General features: G+C 34.3%; 1 protein-coding gene across 1 annotated transcript; it reads left to right on the top strand.

Moving 5' to 3' along the window:
- The first annotated feature begins 4,937 nt into the window (after positions 1-4,937).
- Positions 4,938-5,882, top strand: LOC138163567 (olfactory receptor 5F1-like). The gene has a single exon (XM_069091013.1). The coding sequence runs from the start codon at positions 4,938-4,940 to the stop codon at positions 5,880-5,882; it is 945 nt and encodes a 314-aa protein (XP_068947114.1).
- The last annotated feature ends 11,384 nt before the right edge of the window (positions 5,883-17,266 follow it).

Here is a 17,266-nt window from a genome sequence, read left to right as displayed (position 1 = left end):
GCTTGGAAGTGGATCTCAGCCTTGGGTGGTGGTCCTGGGCTGAGAAGCACTAGCATGCCAGATCTTGTGGTGGCTATAGAGAGGGCACCTTCCTCATAGCTCTGACAACATCTCTGACAACAGCTGTGCAAAACCCCAGAAATTTGGGACACAGCACTCTCCGCTCTGGAAGCAAAGTTCTCCCTTGGCAGGGGAATCAGGTAATTGGCTGACAAAATGAGCAAACAGAGAAAGTGCAATCAGACCATAGAATCTTTTTTGGGGGAAAAAGAGGATCAAAACACAGAAGCAGAAGAAAGCAACAGTGTCAAAACTCCTGCACCAAAAGTCCCCAAGAAAAATATGAATTGGTCACAAGACATGGAGGAGCTCAAGAAGGATTCGGAAACTCAAGTAAGAAAAGTGGAGGAAAAATTGGGAAGAGAAATGAAAAGTTTTAGCTTGCTAAAGAAGACCCCAAAAATACTGAAGAAAATAACACCTTTAAAAATAAACTAACTCAAATGGCAAAAGGGCCCAAAAAGCCAATGAGGAGAAGAATGCCTTAAAATGTCAATTTGGCCATATGGAAAAGGAATTTTAAAAAACTCATTGAAGAGAATAATTCCTTCAAAGTTAGATTGGGCAAATGGAAGCTAATGACTTTATGAGAAATCAAGATACTTTAGGACAGATCCAAACAAATGAATAAAAAATAGAAGGCAATGTGAAATATCTCACTGGAAAAACCACTGATGTGAAAAATAGATCCAGGAGAGATAATTCAAAAATTATTGGACTATCTGAAAGCCATGATCAAAAAAAGAGCCTAAACATCATACTTCAAGAAATTCTTAGGGAAAATTGCCCTGATATTCTAGAACCAGAGGGCAACATAAAAATTGAAAAAAAAGTTCAGTGATCACCTCTTAAAAAAAGATTCCCAAAAGGAAACTCTAAGGAATATTATAGCAAAACTCCAGAATTCCCAGGTCAAAGAAAAAATATTACAAGCAGTCAGGAAGAACAATGTGTGAATTGTGGAAATACAATCAGGATTACACAAGATCTATCAGCTTCTACATTAAGGGATTGAAGTGATGAAATATGATATTCCAGAGTCAAAGGAGCTAGGATTAAAAACAAGAATCACATACCCTGCAAAACTGACTACAAATCTTCAGGGGAAAATATAGGCTTTCAGTGAAGTAGAGGACTTTCAATCATTCTTGATGAAAAAAAAGCAGATCTGAACATAAAATTTGGCTTTCAAATACAAGAAGCAAGAGAAGCATGAGAAGATAAACAGGAAAAATAAATGATAAGGAACTTATTAAAGTTGAACTATTTATGTTCCTACATGGAAAAATGATCATTGTAACTCATGAGACTTTTCACAGTATGAGGAGAGTTGAAGGGAATATATATGTATGCATACACATATATGTATGCATGTATGTATGTATAAATAATATGTGTATGTACATGTATACATAGAAGACATAGGATGAGTTTAATATGAATGAATGATATCTAAAAATTAAAATTAAGAGTTTCTAAAGGAATATATTGGGAGAAGGAGAAAGGAAGATAGAATAGGGTAAATTATCTCATAAAAGAGGCAAGGAAAAACTGTTACAATGGAGGGGAAGAGCAGGAAGGTGAAAGGGAATGGGTAAACCTCACTCTCATTGAATGTGGCCTAAGGAGGGAATGACATACACACTAAATTAGTTATCTCATCCTACAGGAGAGTAGGGGGGAAGGAGAAAAGAGGGGTGAGGATAGAAGGGAGGGCAGATTGGGGTAGAAGGTAGTTGGAAGCAAACATTTTTGAAAAGGGCTAGGGGTCACAAGAGAAAATTGATTAAGTGGGAGGTGGGATAGAATGGAGGGAAATATACTTAGTCTTTCACAATGTAACTACTGTGGAAATATTTCGTGTAATTACACATGTACAATCTATATTTAGTTTCTTGTCTTCCCAGTGGGGGTGGGTGAGGAAAGAAGAAGGGAAAGAATCTGTAACTCAAAGTTTAAAAAAAATGTTAATTTTTTTTCATGCAACTGGGAAATAAGATATATGGGCACAGGGGTATAGAAATACATCTTGCCTTACAAAAAAAAAAGTTAAGGGGGTGATTTTGAGGATATAAGAGAGAACAGATGGGGGAAGGACTATTCAGTAGGCTTGTTACCTTTGGATGGAATGTACAGGAGATATGGTGAGGAAATTTGCAACTCAATGTCTTGTGGAAATGAATGTTGAAAACTAAAAAATTTTAAAAAAAATAAAAAACATTTCCTTTTGGGATAACTCCAATAATTCGAAATTGCCAATGAAGAAACATTGCATTTGGAATCAGTGGATGTGGATTCAACCCACAGTTCTATTATTTCTTTTGTGTCTTTAGGAGGAACTTCACATCTCTGAATGTTTCTACATCTAAAAACATGAATATTAGAATAGATGACCTCTGATGTCCTTTTAATGATAATATTTAAGATCCTATGATCTGATGACAAAAATTGTCCCCTTCACATAGTAAAAAAATAAGTCTCTTAAATTTCTATTCAATTCTCCAGGTTCTTTTTGCAAAACACAACTGGAACAAACCTGTCTGTCCTTTAAATTATTAAAAATACTCTTCATTCCCCACTACTTTTTCATGGGTGAAACATTTTCAACCTTTTTTCACATGCCATGGTTTCAAATCCCTTGAACATTCTAGTTCCTTTTGTCCGAATGCTTATCTCCTAGCAAATCTTTCCTAAAAATGTCACCTGCAATGATCACAACATTTTAACTATATGTTGACTACAGAAAAATATTTTATGATTAAACAGTGTGGCCCTCGAAATTCTGATTCTATTACTTCAGCATGAGACTAAAAATTGATTCATATTGAACTTGAAATCCACAAAGTATTTATATAAATTTCTCCAACCTCTTCATATTTTATTGCAAAAATGTATTTTTAACAAAAGGCTACAACTTTATATTGCCCCCTATCAAATTTAATTTTACTAAATTTTTCCAGTGTCATAAAACATTGATTTCCATTTTGGATCTTTGTCTTGTTATATAACATTTTGTCTATACTCCCTGTTTTTGTGTTAATGACATATTTCATTCATTTATCATTCATACTTTTTCCATTCATTACATTGATTATATACTTAAGTGGCCCCAAATCAAGCAAGTATCCCTAGAGCATTCCAGCAAAAGGAAAGAACTTATGGTTTCCTCTATTATCTTTTCAACTTCCCATATGAAATTGTATTCTGGTGGCATGATTCCCCAAAGGCAGAAACCCAAAGAGTTTTTTGACTATATTTCAATTGAAGATGAAAGGGGAAAAAACATCTAGATATTCTCCCAGAAGGTTTAAGTACATTGGGAATTGAACTCTTATAAAGAAAAACAACAGAAACTCTAGTTGAAGGAAAGTATGAAGAAAGCTAATTATGAGCATGTGAAGAGAAGACCAAGACTCCATGAAGTTGTGCCACTGATCAAGTCTTGTGTCCTGATGGGATTGACAGCATGTGATTTATTTTTAATATCTATTTGGATCATTAGGAAGATGTCATATGCATTATAAGATATTATAATTTTGGTATGTATTTTTATTTCCTTATCTTGAATTGAGTTTTTGAGAACTGAAGCCAAAGTTCTTGGCAATAAAAGCAATTGCCTACATTTTTAATTAAAAGAAAGTTTGTTTTTCCCAGAGTTCCACCTCACAAATAGTAGGTAGTGAAGACATCATTAATTTCATTTTAGAGTTCAAGGAATTGAGGCTTTGAGACAGCAAGTATAAAATTCCCCAAGTTCATGATGTTTGATCTCGATATCAAATCCAATCCTTCCTCCTAATCACTTCAAATTAATTCCATATTTATTAATAAATTTTGGATATATTCCTTCAGAGAAAATAGTGTCAAGTTAGGTAGCAGCAGATTACAATGACTGGACAAGTGTTTTCATGTCTTGGATATAACCCACTGAATCAGTTAGAGCCTGTCACATAGTATTGCTGTAGTGATAGTTTCTAAACTCACTTGGGGTTCTCTTCAAATACTAGACGGGTTTCCTATATTCTTCTCTAGCTTATTTTACAGATAAGGATATAGAGACAAACAGGGTTATGTAACTGGTTCAAGCTGACACAGTTGGCTAGTAAGTACATGAGACTGAATTTGAACTTATGAAGATGAATCTTTCCTATTTCAAGCACAGTTTTCTTTTCATTGTGTCCATTAATTGACTCTGTCACACAGTAAGTGCTCAACAAATGCTTGCATTTTTAGTGATTTGACAACTTGTAGAAATAATTATTTTCCTGAAAGGTGCTTTAGTTTAGAGAACCTTGGCCATTACATATTCTAACAAGCTGATTATAGGATCATGGAATGAGAGTTGGAATATGTCTTTACAAACATCCAGTTTAACCTCCTGAAAAAAAATGATGAAACTCTATTACAGAGAGATTGTGATTTATCCTAGAGAATACAGTTTATATGATAATTTAAAACTTCACCTTCTTAAATTAAATTAAGTGATTTTCCTGCTGAATTTATTTTTCATCATTATGAAGTTTCTTACATATTTTACCTGTTCATTTCTTTTGAAAATATCTTTTTCATTTATATTTATTTTAGTAATTGCCTTTAAATTGCTAGTAGAAAGCAGAGGGTCATGTAGATAGCTTATGTTTTATAAAGATAAAGAAAAATAAGCCCACAATATTATAAACACATACTTCTTGAGTTGTGGGGGTTAAGGAAAAAACACTTAGACTCTTCTCAATTAGAATTTATTTTAGCAGCTCCTTGTAACGATCAGATTCTCAAAATCAATTTTCAGTTAAATTATTTTCTCCACCACTTACTGTATTACTTTTTTTTAAATCCCAGGATTTTCCAGTTGGTGACTATACTAATACTCAGAATAAATGTCTGAGAAGAATGATACCACAGTGACAGAATTCATCTTCCTAGGGTTAACAGATTCACCTGAACTTCAAGCTATACTTTTTGTATTATTTTTTTTGATTTACACTCTTACCATGATGGGGAATGCAGGGATGATTACACTGATCTTGATAAGCTCTCATCTCCACACACCTATGTATTTTTTTCTGACCAACTTGTCCCTGACTGATATTTTTTATTCCTCAACTATCACTCCAAAGATGTTAGTTGACTTATTGTCTAAAAGGAAAGTCATCTCTTTTGCTGGCTGCTTTCTGCAGATGTATGTCTTCATTGCATTATCAACCACTGAGTGTATCCTCTTTGGATTGATGGCATATGACCGTTATGTGGCCATCTGTAATCCCCTGCTTTACCCAGTTATCATGTCAAAGGCAGTTTGCCTAAAAATGGCCATGGGGGCATTCACAGCAGGATTCCTGAACTCAATTATCCACACCAGTTACATAAGTAGCTTATCCTTTTGTGCCTCCAATGTCATCCACCATTTTTTCTGTGACAGTCCCCCAATCCTCAAACTCTCTTGCTCTGATACTCAAATGAATGAAACTATCATTTTCATTTGTGCTGGGATAAATATGTTAGGAACATTTCTGATCATCCTCACCTCATACATCTACATCCTTTTCTCTATTCTACGCTTGCATTCAGTTGAAGGGAGGCGCAAAGCATTCTCAACCTGTGCTTCTCATATTACAGCCATTGTTATATTTTATGGAACTGTGATTGTTACTTATTTGTGCCCAAGTTCAAGCTACTCCCCAACTCAAGGCAAAGTCATATCTGTATTCTACACAGTGGTTATCCCAATGTTAAACCCTTTAATCTACAGCCTGAGAAATGAAGAAGTGAAGAGGGCCTTGAAAAATGCCATCACTAGAAAAAGAATTCCAACTTTTATATGATTGTTTTTAGGAAAATAAGTAAATTATGCATATAGCTGTATTGAGAAGTCTATTTTATCCTCAATTTACTGCAATTAGCTGAGGTAGGCTGAGAGGTGTTATTTTGTGGTTTATTTTTTTTTTTCCCTTAACAGTGAAGGGTCTAATTTCATGGATTCTGGAGAACACCATGATAATGAAAGCCCCAACAATGAAATTAATAAATATACAACCAAACCAATAAGAAATAAAACTGAAGTGAATGAAAAGATCTATATTTGAGAAGGGAACTTATGCTTCTAATGTTGGAGGAAATCCAAGATAATATTTCTGTAATTTGTGCAAACGATCATGTGTTTGATCTGATCACATACTCTAAGACAACAACAATAGTTTAAAATTTGAAAAGGTTTTTGTTTGTTTCTTTGCTTTTTTGTTTTTGTTTCTTGCAATTGAAGTATTCCAATAGGTCAGCAATTTGATTTTTCACAGTAGGTATCACCTAATGTTTTATATGTCAAATGTAATACAGAACAGAATGACAAAGAAAGAAATTCTAGCACATATATTATAAGTAGAGGTTATTATATGCCTTAAATTAATTAGAATGTTCCTGGATTTTACCTTTCCTTATGTATGCTTGTAATGGATAGATCAATGCTAAATGGGAAAGGGTGGCTCTTTAATTGTTCTTCTCCATTTTTAGACTTAAATAAATTTATCTAAATGTTACTCTATTGTTTACATAGCAATGTGAACATAATTTTATAATTATCACTCATATGTAAGATGATAATAATAATCAATCTTCAAATTATATATTTTAAAATTAGAGAAAATTCACCTGAGTAGACAAAATCAGACCATTACAATCAGAATGACTCCATAGATCTCTAGAATAGAAGAGAATACAATATGTTTTGCTGACACATACTTCCAAATCTCCAGACCTATAAAAAGAAAAAAAAACACCAAGTACAGACAAAAAATCCTGAAATGTTTTAAATTAGAATATTTGACTATGCAAAAGGAACAAAAGAAAAAAAAACATAAAGTTGAGATAGGTATAAACAAATATTTAAAAAAACCTAAATATATGTGTGTTTATACAGAGATACATATATGTGAATGCGTACATACACATACATATACATATACATATGTAATGTAAAGATTTCATGACGGGGAAGATTTTTTCAGCAAAACTCAGTACATACAAGATCAAAAGAAATACTAGATGGAGAATTTCAAAAGGGTTAAATGATAATAGTCAAGAAAAATAGTATATACTTTTGCTTTTTGCTTTCTAGTTAACATCGAATATGTGAAAATAACTTTAATTTTTTGTATGCCTGTTTGCATGTAAGAATTACATACATTGCTTTCACGTTCAAGCAAATGAGCCACATAAATAATATCTTTTTGGATATTTCTAATTGGATGCCAACAAACATCTTGCAATCACTACCTCCAAGGCCAAACTCTTTTTCTAATCCCCAAAACTCACCCCTCTTCCAAACTTCCCTATTTTTGCAAAGCCAACCGTGTCTTTCCAGTTCACCAGATTAATAATTTTCACGTTATCTGACATCTTCCTTATCTCTGTCATTTATCAGATTTCACAATATTTACCTTCATCATATAACATTTACCAAAGCTTCTTTCGGTTTTTACTTTCATAACATCTATCAGATCTGAAGCTATATTTTTATCCAGATACTACTTTAATTTGAATTTAAAACATCTTTTGCATAGACTATTAGAAGAGGTTTCCAATTGATTTCACGTATTGTCTCTTCCCAGTCTTGTTCTGTCTGTAAAATCATACAAATTTTTCTTTAACATGGTCTTCATCATTTAACACCTCTATTTGATCCATTGTTGTTTGATTGTCCTGAGGATAAAAGGAAATTCCACACTTTATCTATTTTATAATTTAATGTTTCACGTGTTCTCCTATTTAAAAAAAATCTTTTTATTTTGTTTTAGTTTTTCTTGATGTCTAATAAAGTCATCAGCTTCAATCCCCCCCCCCCCAACTAATTATAATTTTTAAGGATTTTTTTTAGTGAGCTTTGGTACCTCTTTCTCCATTTAGTAAATTTTGCTTTTCTAAGGAGTTCTTTTTTTCAGGTAATTTTATATAAATTTTTTTTCCATTTGACCAATTCTGCTTTTTAAGGAGTTTTCCTCTTCAGTGAATTTTTGTTTATCTTTTTCTATTTAACCAGTTCTCTTCTTCAAGGCATTCTTTTCCTCATTGGATTTTTGTGTTTCTTTAACTAGTTGGCCATTTCTTTGTTTTTTTAACGTTTCTATCTTCAGTATTTTTGCATCTTTTAACAAGGTATCGACTGATTTTCTAAAATTTTCTTGTATTACTCTCATTTTTCTTCCCAATTTTACTCTACCTGTTTTACTTGATTTTAAAAATCCTTTTTGAACTCTTCCATAGCCTAAGAACAATTCATATTTTTCTGTGAGCCTTTGGACATAGTAACTTTTGCTTTATTGTTTTCTTCTGGGTGTATTTTTTGATCTTCCTTCTCAGCATAGTAACTTTCTATAGTCAGAAAGTGTTTTTTCTCCTTTTTTACATTTTCCATTCTATTTCTTGTCTTTTAACTCTATGTTATATGAAGGCTCTGCTTCCAGAATTCAGTGGGCAGTGTTTCAATCTTCTTGTGTTTGTTTTGTTGTTGTTATTATTGTTTGCTTGCTTGCTTTCTGTGTAACTGTTTCAGAGATTATTCTGGGGACATGCAAGTTTTCAGTTCTTCCAAGTTAAGTTCTTCTTTTCAATTCTAAATGGTACCATTTAGGCAGAGGCATGTCTACTACTCTCCTGACATGTACTCTGGTCTGTCAGCAACCACAAACACTCTGTTCTGCCTTGGAATTGTGAACAGAGTGTTATTGGAATGGGTATGTGAAGATCTTCCCTACCCCTTGGCGCGTTGATAAACTTAAGGGACTCTGAGAACCTTCCCTGAGTGGAAAATGTACTGTGGCTCCTAATAGGCTGAATGGCTCAGAAAAATATTTTACATGAGTATAAAAAAATAAAGAAAAACAGCAATAGGAATGAGGAATATACAATGTACAAAAATAGTAGAATTGAAAAAATAACTTTTATGCTAATTGTTTGTAAATTTTAAATGATGATGTAAACAAATTATGAATAATAAGTGTGAGAAATAAGAAGAAATCTGGTGTGTCCTTTATGAACTAATAAAACCAGGATCATGAAAGAATAGTGTATGCACTAATTATTATTGTCAGAGGTAAATATATAAGAATATGTGAAAGAAGAAACCTGATGCATTTTAAAAAGTGTTATTATGCATGTTCATGATTATCTATGTGCAAAGAAAATAGTTTAAATATAATATTGCTAGGAATTGCTTATACTGAATTTCAAAGTACCTATTAATATAATTTTTAAAATATTCCATGCATATTATTGAATAAAAAGTATTTTTAATCCATAATTCAGTTCTTTTCTAACTTAATTCTACTTTCCTGAGAGAAATTAAATGAATTTTATATAAATAATAATATTTAAAACATTATTGAAATTTAATAAATATCAGTCACTATTAACACTAACATATAAGAAAAGAAAAACCCTTCTATGAGGCCCAAATCATTACTTTATTAAGATTTCTGTTTTTGTTTTGTATAATGTAATTTTAAAATTCAGCATAATAATTCCAATTCTGTCCTACTTTATTGTGTCCCTTTCTGTCCTTTCTCTTCTTCTCTTATGTTTAATTTTATTAATCCCTTAGGACTTAATAAACATTTTTTTTGCCTTTCAAAAGAAATTTTACATCACTCTTTCTATTCTCTGTTTCTCTCAATGTTTTTTCTCTTTTCCCTCTGAAAAGTCGTTTCAGAGTAAATAAGAACATGCATTCACAAAATTAATATTTTTCTCTTGCCTGAAAATTAATTTCTGTTTGAACACCTCATCCATCAGCTCTCTACTTTGACTTCTTAATCCTACAGATGTCTTCAGCTGAAGAGGCAACAAAAAAATTTGTAATTCTGTGATTCTCACCTGAGAATCACCATATTCTACAGGACAGGGACATAAATCTATGTGACACTTCACTGAAACTATGCTTTGTATTATGGCAATATAGTTGCTGTTTTACATTTAATGGTGATGCCTATCTTAAATCCATCAATGTGAAAAGAGGCATTGTGGGGTCATAGGAGAGACAATAAATAGTTAAGACTGTAATAGACTAATATTGCACAGTAAAGAATGATGAATATAAGAAATGAAAAGAAATTCAGGAGAATTTATATTTATTCCATAAATAGCAACATGAGGAGAATTGAAAAAAGAGTATTGTGATAGTATATGGAATATAAAGATTCCCCTGTATTGGCCTGGTTTTCAAATTGATTGTGTTGAAACCCAGAGCTTGTTAATCCCACCTGTGGGATGGACTTGTTGATGTGAAAAGAGAGTCCTGAACTGGGAGGAGCTGGTGACTTAGATTTTGAAGAGACAAGAGAGAGGCAGAAGAACTTTTTGGAAGCAGCACCCGGTGGAGTCAGAGAGAGACTGAGAGATTTGCTTGGGGCCACTTTGAATCGCCCTGGACTTTTGAGACCTGTCCCCTGAGCTGCCAAGGACTGAGGAGACATGGCTGTTTTGCTGGTACTTTGTCTGTCTGTTTTGATGTTGTTTTGCCAGATTTGTCCACTGGTGAAAGATAGTCCTTTTGTTGAAGATGTTCTGGAACCTGGCTGCTGGCTTAGAGATCCTGAGACTGTCCTGCAGACAGAGTGTGAATACTGTCCACTGGTGAAGGACAGTGCTATTCTTGCGGGGTCTGGGAACCTTTTTGTTTGTTCGGAGCTACTGAGACTGTCCTGCAGACAGAGAGTGAATACTGTCCACTGGTGAAGGACAGTGCTGTTGTTGCAGGGGTCTGGAGACTGTCCTGCAGACAGAGTGAATACTGTCCACTGGTGAAGGACAGTGCTGTTGTTGCAGGGGTCTGGGAAACTTTCTGTTGATTCAGAAGCCCTGAAGAAGGATTTTCTTGTTGTATGTTTTCAGAAATCCTGGGAGAGGGTTTTGCTAATGTTTTCAGGGGTTCTAGGACTGTTCTACAGACAGAGGATGAATTAATGAAGGGACTGGCAATGTATCTTGTGGCCTTGCTAAGCCTTGTCTCCCCAGGAACTAAGATTGCTGAGAACTTGCCTTGTGTCAAGATGAAGAAAAGACCTCCATTTGGGTATTAAGTCCTATGCTTAAACTTGTTGTAACTCTGGGGTAAATTCAATTGTAATCTAGGGTTGGGGAACTTTTGACCCTTTTGTGTTCTATGGTTGAACAAATGAATGTACTTTACTTATGTTTGGAAACTAATCTCCATTTGAGAAGAGGGGCTTTGTGGTGGACTAAATGAAGGTATAGCCTAGGGGTGGAGTAGTATTTAGAACAGGGACTTTGTAATTGATTGAATGAATGGAAGGTCCTGGGGTGGGGTAGTCCTTGGAGATTATTTAATCACATTTAGTAAATGCTGTATTTGGAATGATGTCATGTTTTGATCTTCTCTGTTCTTGGTTTGTCACTGAATAAAATGGAGAGCACCTATGCTGGTATTCCGAACCTTGGGAAGTTGCCTTTCCTTGGCATTATATTACAAGTATAAACAAAATAAACCACATTATGGATGAGAAAAAGTTCCAAAATGAATTTGAATTATGATAAGCAGGAAAAAAAAAACTAATGGAGCTTGGAAAAGTAATAATGAAGCATCATTCTTACCTCAGAACAAAGGGGTGAGTTTATTATTACATCCTATTTTGAATATCATCAGAGAAGTGTTCTGGAGCAGATTTCTTTTTTTGTTTAATTTGTTTTGCTTCCTCACAAAAATTGGCCTCAAATTGTAGCATAGATTAAGAGTGATTTTTATGTAATTACAAAATCGTTAATAAAATGTAAAAAAAAAATTCTCAGTGTGTAAAACACCAGCCCTGGAGTCAGGAGGCCCCAAAATCAGTTCCAGCCTTAGACACTTCACAGACACACACACACACACACACACACAAACACACACACACACACACAACTACAGCCATGGAATCTTGGGCCAATTACTTAACCCCAATTGCCCTCCAAAAGTCAATACAATAAAATAAAATAATGTAAAAAAATTAAAATAAGAAGACTCTATGGCCACTTGACTGATCATGATTTGGATTTCAGAGGAGAAGACTTCAGTTTTTGAGAAGCTTAATGAGACAAGGTCAAGCTTTTGGAAATGACAATTAGGTTATGGATAAATATCAAGACTCTAAAGATCCAAAGTTTGACTGCCACTTAACAATCATTTGTAATTTACATTAGGACACATAGGAAGTTTTTTTCACTGAATTTGAAGATTAAGTTTGTAAAGTGCCCCGATAATATAGTTAATGGGTTCTAAAGGATGATTTTAGGTATACATTCTCCATTTGTAAAATATGGTACTTCTCTTAATGTAGTGGCAAGATGTCACTTGGGTTTAAGGGATTATGCATAATTTGGATTGATGCACTTTTAGTAAAATCAACCTGAAGAACTCTAGGGCATCAGCAAAAAGTTGGATATTTTGGTAAAATATGCAGACCCAATGAATATCATGGTATATCATTTCTGATAGAAATCAACTCCAATATAAACAAAATAAACACAATTCATTGACAGGTAAACTTGGTCTCAGCAGCTAGACATCACTATTATCTTCTCTAAAAACTTTTTGCATGCCAGCTACTGGCCAAAGCTCTCCAAGGGAGAAAAAGAATCAAGAAAACAGGGACTGAAATCAAGGAGCTCATATTGTCTTAGAGGAATTAAAATGTGAATCAATATTTGAAATAAATAGAATAGGTGGAAGGCAGTTTCCTAGGAGAAGAGAGTAGAAGCTGGGAACAAGGGCCAGAGCTGTCTGATGCAGAAAGTGTTATTTCATCTACCGATTAGATTAGAACCAGCCTCTAACCTGCAAGTGGCTGTAGCTGAGCAAACAGTTGGCTAAAGACAGGAGAATCAATAAACAAAACAGAAATTTAAGTAATTTCAGAGTGAAGAAAACTATGTATGCATATGGAAGCCCCCCTCCTAAGAAGGAAGACTTAAGGGGCGGCCAGGAAGCACAGCGAGTAAGAGCACCGGCCCCAGAGTTGGGATGGCCTGGGATCAAATCTGGGATCTGATACTTAGCACCACACGCAGAAATAACTGGCCGTGTAACCTTGAGCAAGTTACTTAACGCCTATTGCTTAAAAAAAAAGAAAAAGAAAGAAAAAAAGGAGGGCTTAACATGCTGGATTAAAGGCAGGTCATATATATATTCTGGGCTGGACCGTGATATAATTATTTTTTAGGTCTTGAGTTATTGTTCCCAGAGGTCCTGTGGGAACAATATTATCCCAAGTCTTGGCAGTCATGCTCACCCTGTAAGGGACAGAACCTGAATTCTATGATGGGAATAGGCATGAAGAACTTGTCAGTGACAAGGGATTATGAATATGTGATGGATGACCCTGGGAAAAGCAGGAGCTAAATCCCTCAGTGAATACCATGTGTTCACTATGTAGCACACTTTGCCAGAGGATAATATAAACCAGAGTGCAAAGAATTATTGTTATGCATAGTATAGGACACGACCTGCTTGCTGGACCTTAGCTCTGGGGAAAAGGTATGTCCAAAATATTTCAACTTGCCTGATTCTTAATTGAAAGTAGGGAGCCTAAGAGGATAAAATAAAAGTCCAAGTATCTAAAAAACCAATGCAAAGATTTGGAGGCTGGAATTGAATGTCATTTCCACGACATTGTATGTAAGCAAGTGTAACCAAATTGTTGAGTCGATGGAGGGGATTGAAGTTTAAGAAGGGGAAGATTGCAGGGAGGAATCACCTTATAAAAAAACTGTTATGTGCCAAACAGAAATTTCTATTGATGCTAAAAATTATAGAGATCTATCTGTTCCTCTCCATGAGAACCAGAAGCATAGGAATCCATTAGCTCCTTAAAATCTTTGATTCCCCTTAAGGATAGTTTCTCTTATTAGGAATTGGCAATCAGATCAACTTTTCATTTGAAATCAGAGGCCATGAGTTCAGGCACAACTTTCTTCCACTGTATATGACTTCAACAGACCCTTTACATCTTTGGGTCTAAGATGATATATCTACTAAATGACATTATAAAAAAATACCTTTTCATCCCTTTCATGATTACATTTTAGATCATGTGATCTGTTGAAAAAATTCTCCCATTCATATAGGGAAAATTAATAATTTAAACTAATTTTCTTGTTTGTTTTCTGAGGATTCAACTGGAAAAACTCTGTCTATCCCTTACATTATTAAAGATACTTGTCATGAGCTGGTCACCAAACCTCTTTTATTGGCTAAGCATGCTCCATTCAGTCAGCCTACACTGACAAAATCTTGAATCCCTTCTTCATCTTAGTTATTCTTCCATGGATGGTGGCAAAGTACTGAATGTCTTTCCTAAAAAGCTCACCTACAGCAATCACAAAACTCCAAATACAGTCTGGCCACAAACAAAAACAATGCAAGAGTCAAAACACTGTATCCCTTTCATTACTTCAGTCTAAGGTTGCTGATTGATTTATACTTAATCTGAAGTCCAAAATTACTTTGCTATAAATTTGTCCATCCTCTGCATATTTCGCTTGAAAATTTCCTTTTGAGTGGAAGTTTCCATGTTTATATTTGCTCTATTAAGTTTAGTTTTACTAAATTTTATGTGCTGTCATGAATTCTTCATGTCACTTTAGACCCTTTCCTTCTCATCTAACATGTTATCTATACATTTCACTGTTGTATTCATGAGAAATGTCATCAGGTTTTTATTTATGCTTCCTTCAAGTCATTGAATAAAACTTCATTTCCTCATTTGTAAAGTGCATTCAAGAAAAAAAAGGTAAACCAGTCCACTACTCTTGTGCAGAAAACCCCAAATGGGCTTATGAAGATTCTGAAAAGATTGAAACAAATAATAATTTATCATCTAATGTGCTATCTAGACATCCTGCGGTTGTGTTAATAACAATCTTCAACAGTTTTATCATTATGCTTTTTCCAAATCACTGGTTAAATTGCTTAGAAGATCTGAATCAAACTATTATGCTTGAGGCTTTTCATCAAAATGAAGAAGCTTATGTTTCACTCTACAATCTTTTCATATACCCTTATTTAATCATATTGTGGTGGAATGATTCCCCTAAGGTTGATCCCTAAAGAGATTTCTGATTATTTCCTTTGAAGATGTAAGGAAAAACAAATCTAGATTGTTTTTCCCCCAAGAAGGTTTAATAAGTAGCATTGGGAATTAAACTACTATAAAGAAGAAACAGAATCTGTAGTTGAAGGAATTTTTAGGAAAGCTAACAATGAGAAGCTGGAGAGAAGAATGTTACTCCATGAAGTTTTACAACTCATCAAGCCTTGTGACCTGAAGAGACAGAGAATAGAAATTATTTTTAACACCTATTAGAATTATTGTGAAGTTTTGTTTCCATCATGAGGTAGTTTTGGTAAGTATTTTTTTCTTTCATATCTTGATCTGAATTTTCAAAAGTTTAAACAGGGCAATTCATGGCAGCAAGAGGAATTGTATTTTTAATTAAAAAATGTTATTTTTCCCAGAGTTCCTTTCACAAATTGTAGTTAGTGAAAGTATCATTCCTTTCACTTTAGACTTCAAGTGATTGAGTCTTCCAGAGAACAAGTGGGTTGCATATACCGTGTTTCCCCGATAATAAGACACTGTCTTATTAATTTTTTGGACAGAAAAACACCAGAGGGCTTATTTTCAGGGGGGGGGGCTTATTTTAATTAACATTGACAGCAATTTTAATAAACAGGTAAATATGAACAAAAAAAGTACCTTTATTCAATAAGCAAATCAATGGGGAAGAACAGGATGATGCGCTCACTGCTGCAGGTCTGATTGGATGCAGCTCAGAGCGCGGCATGCATTTCACGGGGGGTGGGGGGGAAGACGGTGCATACAGAGGGTACCGTAATGTAGCGAGTAGCACAGGGGATTACCTTCACTACAGTAGCCATCTCAACAGGGCTTATTTTTGGGGGAGGGCTTATTTTAGAGGAATCTTACACAGTAAGGGGAGGGCTTATTTTCGGGTTAGGTCTTATTATCGGCGAAACACGGTACTCACCAAGCTCATAATGGCTGTATCTAAATATCAACTCCAGTGCTTCCTAACAATAATTTCAAATTATTAATTCTTTTTTTTTATTTTTTGCACTTCTTAAACAAAACTTTCAGCGGTGATAGTATCAGGCCAGCCAGGAGCACACTAAAATGACAGAACAAGTGCTTTACTGTCTTGTGCAGGACCCATTGAGCAAGGTTAGTGTCTGTTACAGTTTTGTTGTTGTTCAATAGATTTATTCATGCCTGACACATTGTGAACACACTTTCCTTTGTTGTTTGTTTTTTCTCAGAGATATTATAGTGATTTGAAATTTCCCTCTCTAGCTCATATTATGAATGAGGAAATTGAGGCAAATGAAGTCATGTGACTTCACCAGGGTCAAATAAGTTTCTGAGTCTGAATTTTCAAGCATGAAGATGAGTCTTCCTAATTCCACACACAGTGTTCCTTCTACTATACCTTCTAGCTACCCTGACATACAGGAAGTCCTCAATAAATGATTGTTGATTGACTGATTTAATGAGCTTAGAAGTAATTCTTTTCCTCAAGGTGCTACTCACACATCATTTTTTAATTAAGGAAATCCTGACTATGACTAATTCTAGCAATCTTATTATTGGATCTCAGAGTTGTAATGTGTATTTAAAAGTATTTCCTAAAAAAAAACAAAACTGATGAAACCTTATCCCAGAAAGGTGGTGATTTATCTTAAAGTATGCAGGTTATATGATGATTTAAGTCCATACCCTCTGAAGCTAACATATATTTTTTTACTCCAACAACTTTTTTCATCATTTTAAGGTTTCTCACAATATTTTACTCGTGCCTTTTTTTTTTGTAGAAATATCTTTTTGTTTTATATTAACTTGCGTAATGAGTTTTTAAATTCCTAACTCTTAGCATAGGGTCCTGAAGATAACTGATGGTAATGATGGCAAAAAAAAAAAAAAAAGGAAAAAACCAATAAGTGGCCCATTTTATAAAGACATACTCCATGAGTTGCTGAAGTTATGGTGACCCATCAATCACTCTTCTCCATCTGAATTTATATCAGCAGCTCCTTGGAACTCTGAGATACTCAAACGTACTCTTCAATTAAGTCATCTCTCCTCTCACTGTATTTGTTTTATTCTAGGATTTCACTGTGTGAGACTGTGCTGATATTTTCAAATAA

This window comes from Petaurus breviceps, unplaced genomic scaffold (genome assembly GCF_028583685.1).
Source record: "Petaurus breviceps papuanus isolate PSGF00001 unplaced genomic scaffold, PetGlider_PUasm1.0 188, whole genome shotgun sequence".
In the NCBI taxonomy this organism is placed as follows: Eukaryota; Metazoa; Chordata; class Mammalia; order Diprotodontia; family Petauridae; genus Petaurus; species Petaurus breviceps.
Note: the sequence above shows the minus strand (reverse complement) of the source record. Positions and strands in the feature narration are given on the sequence as shown.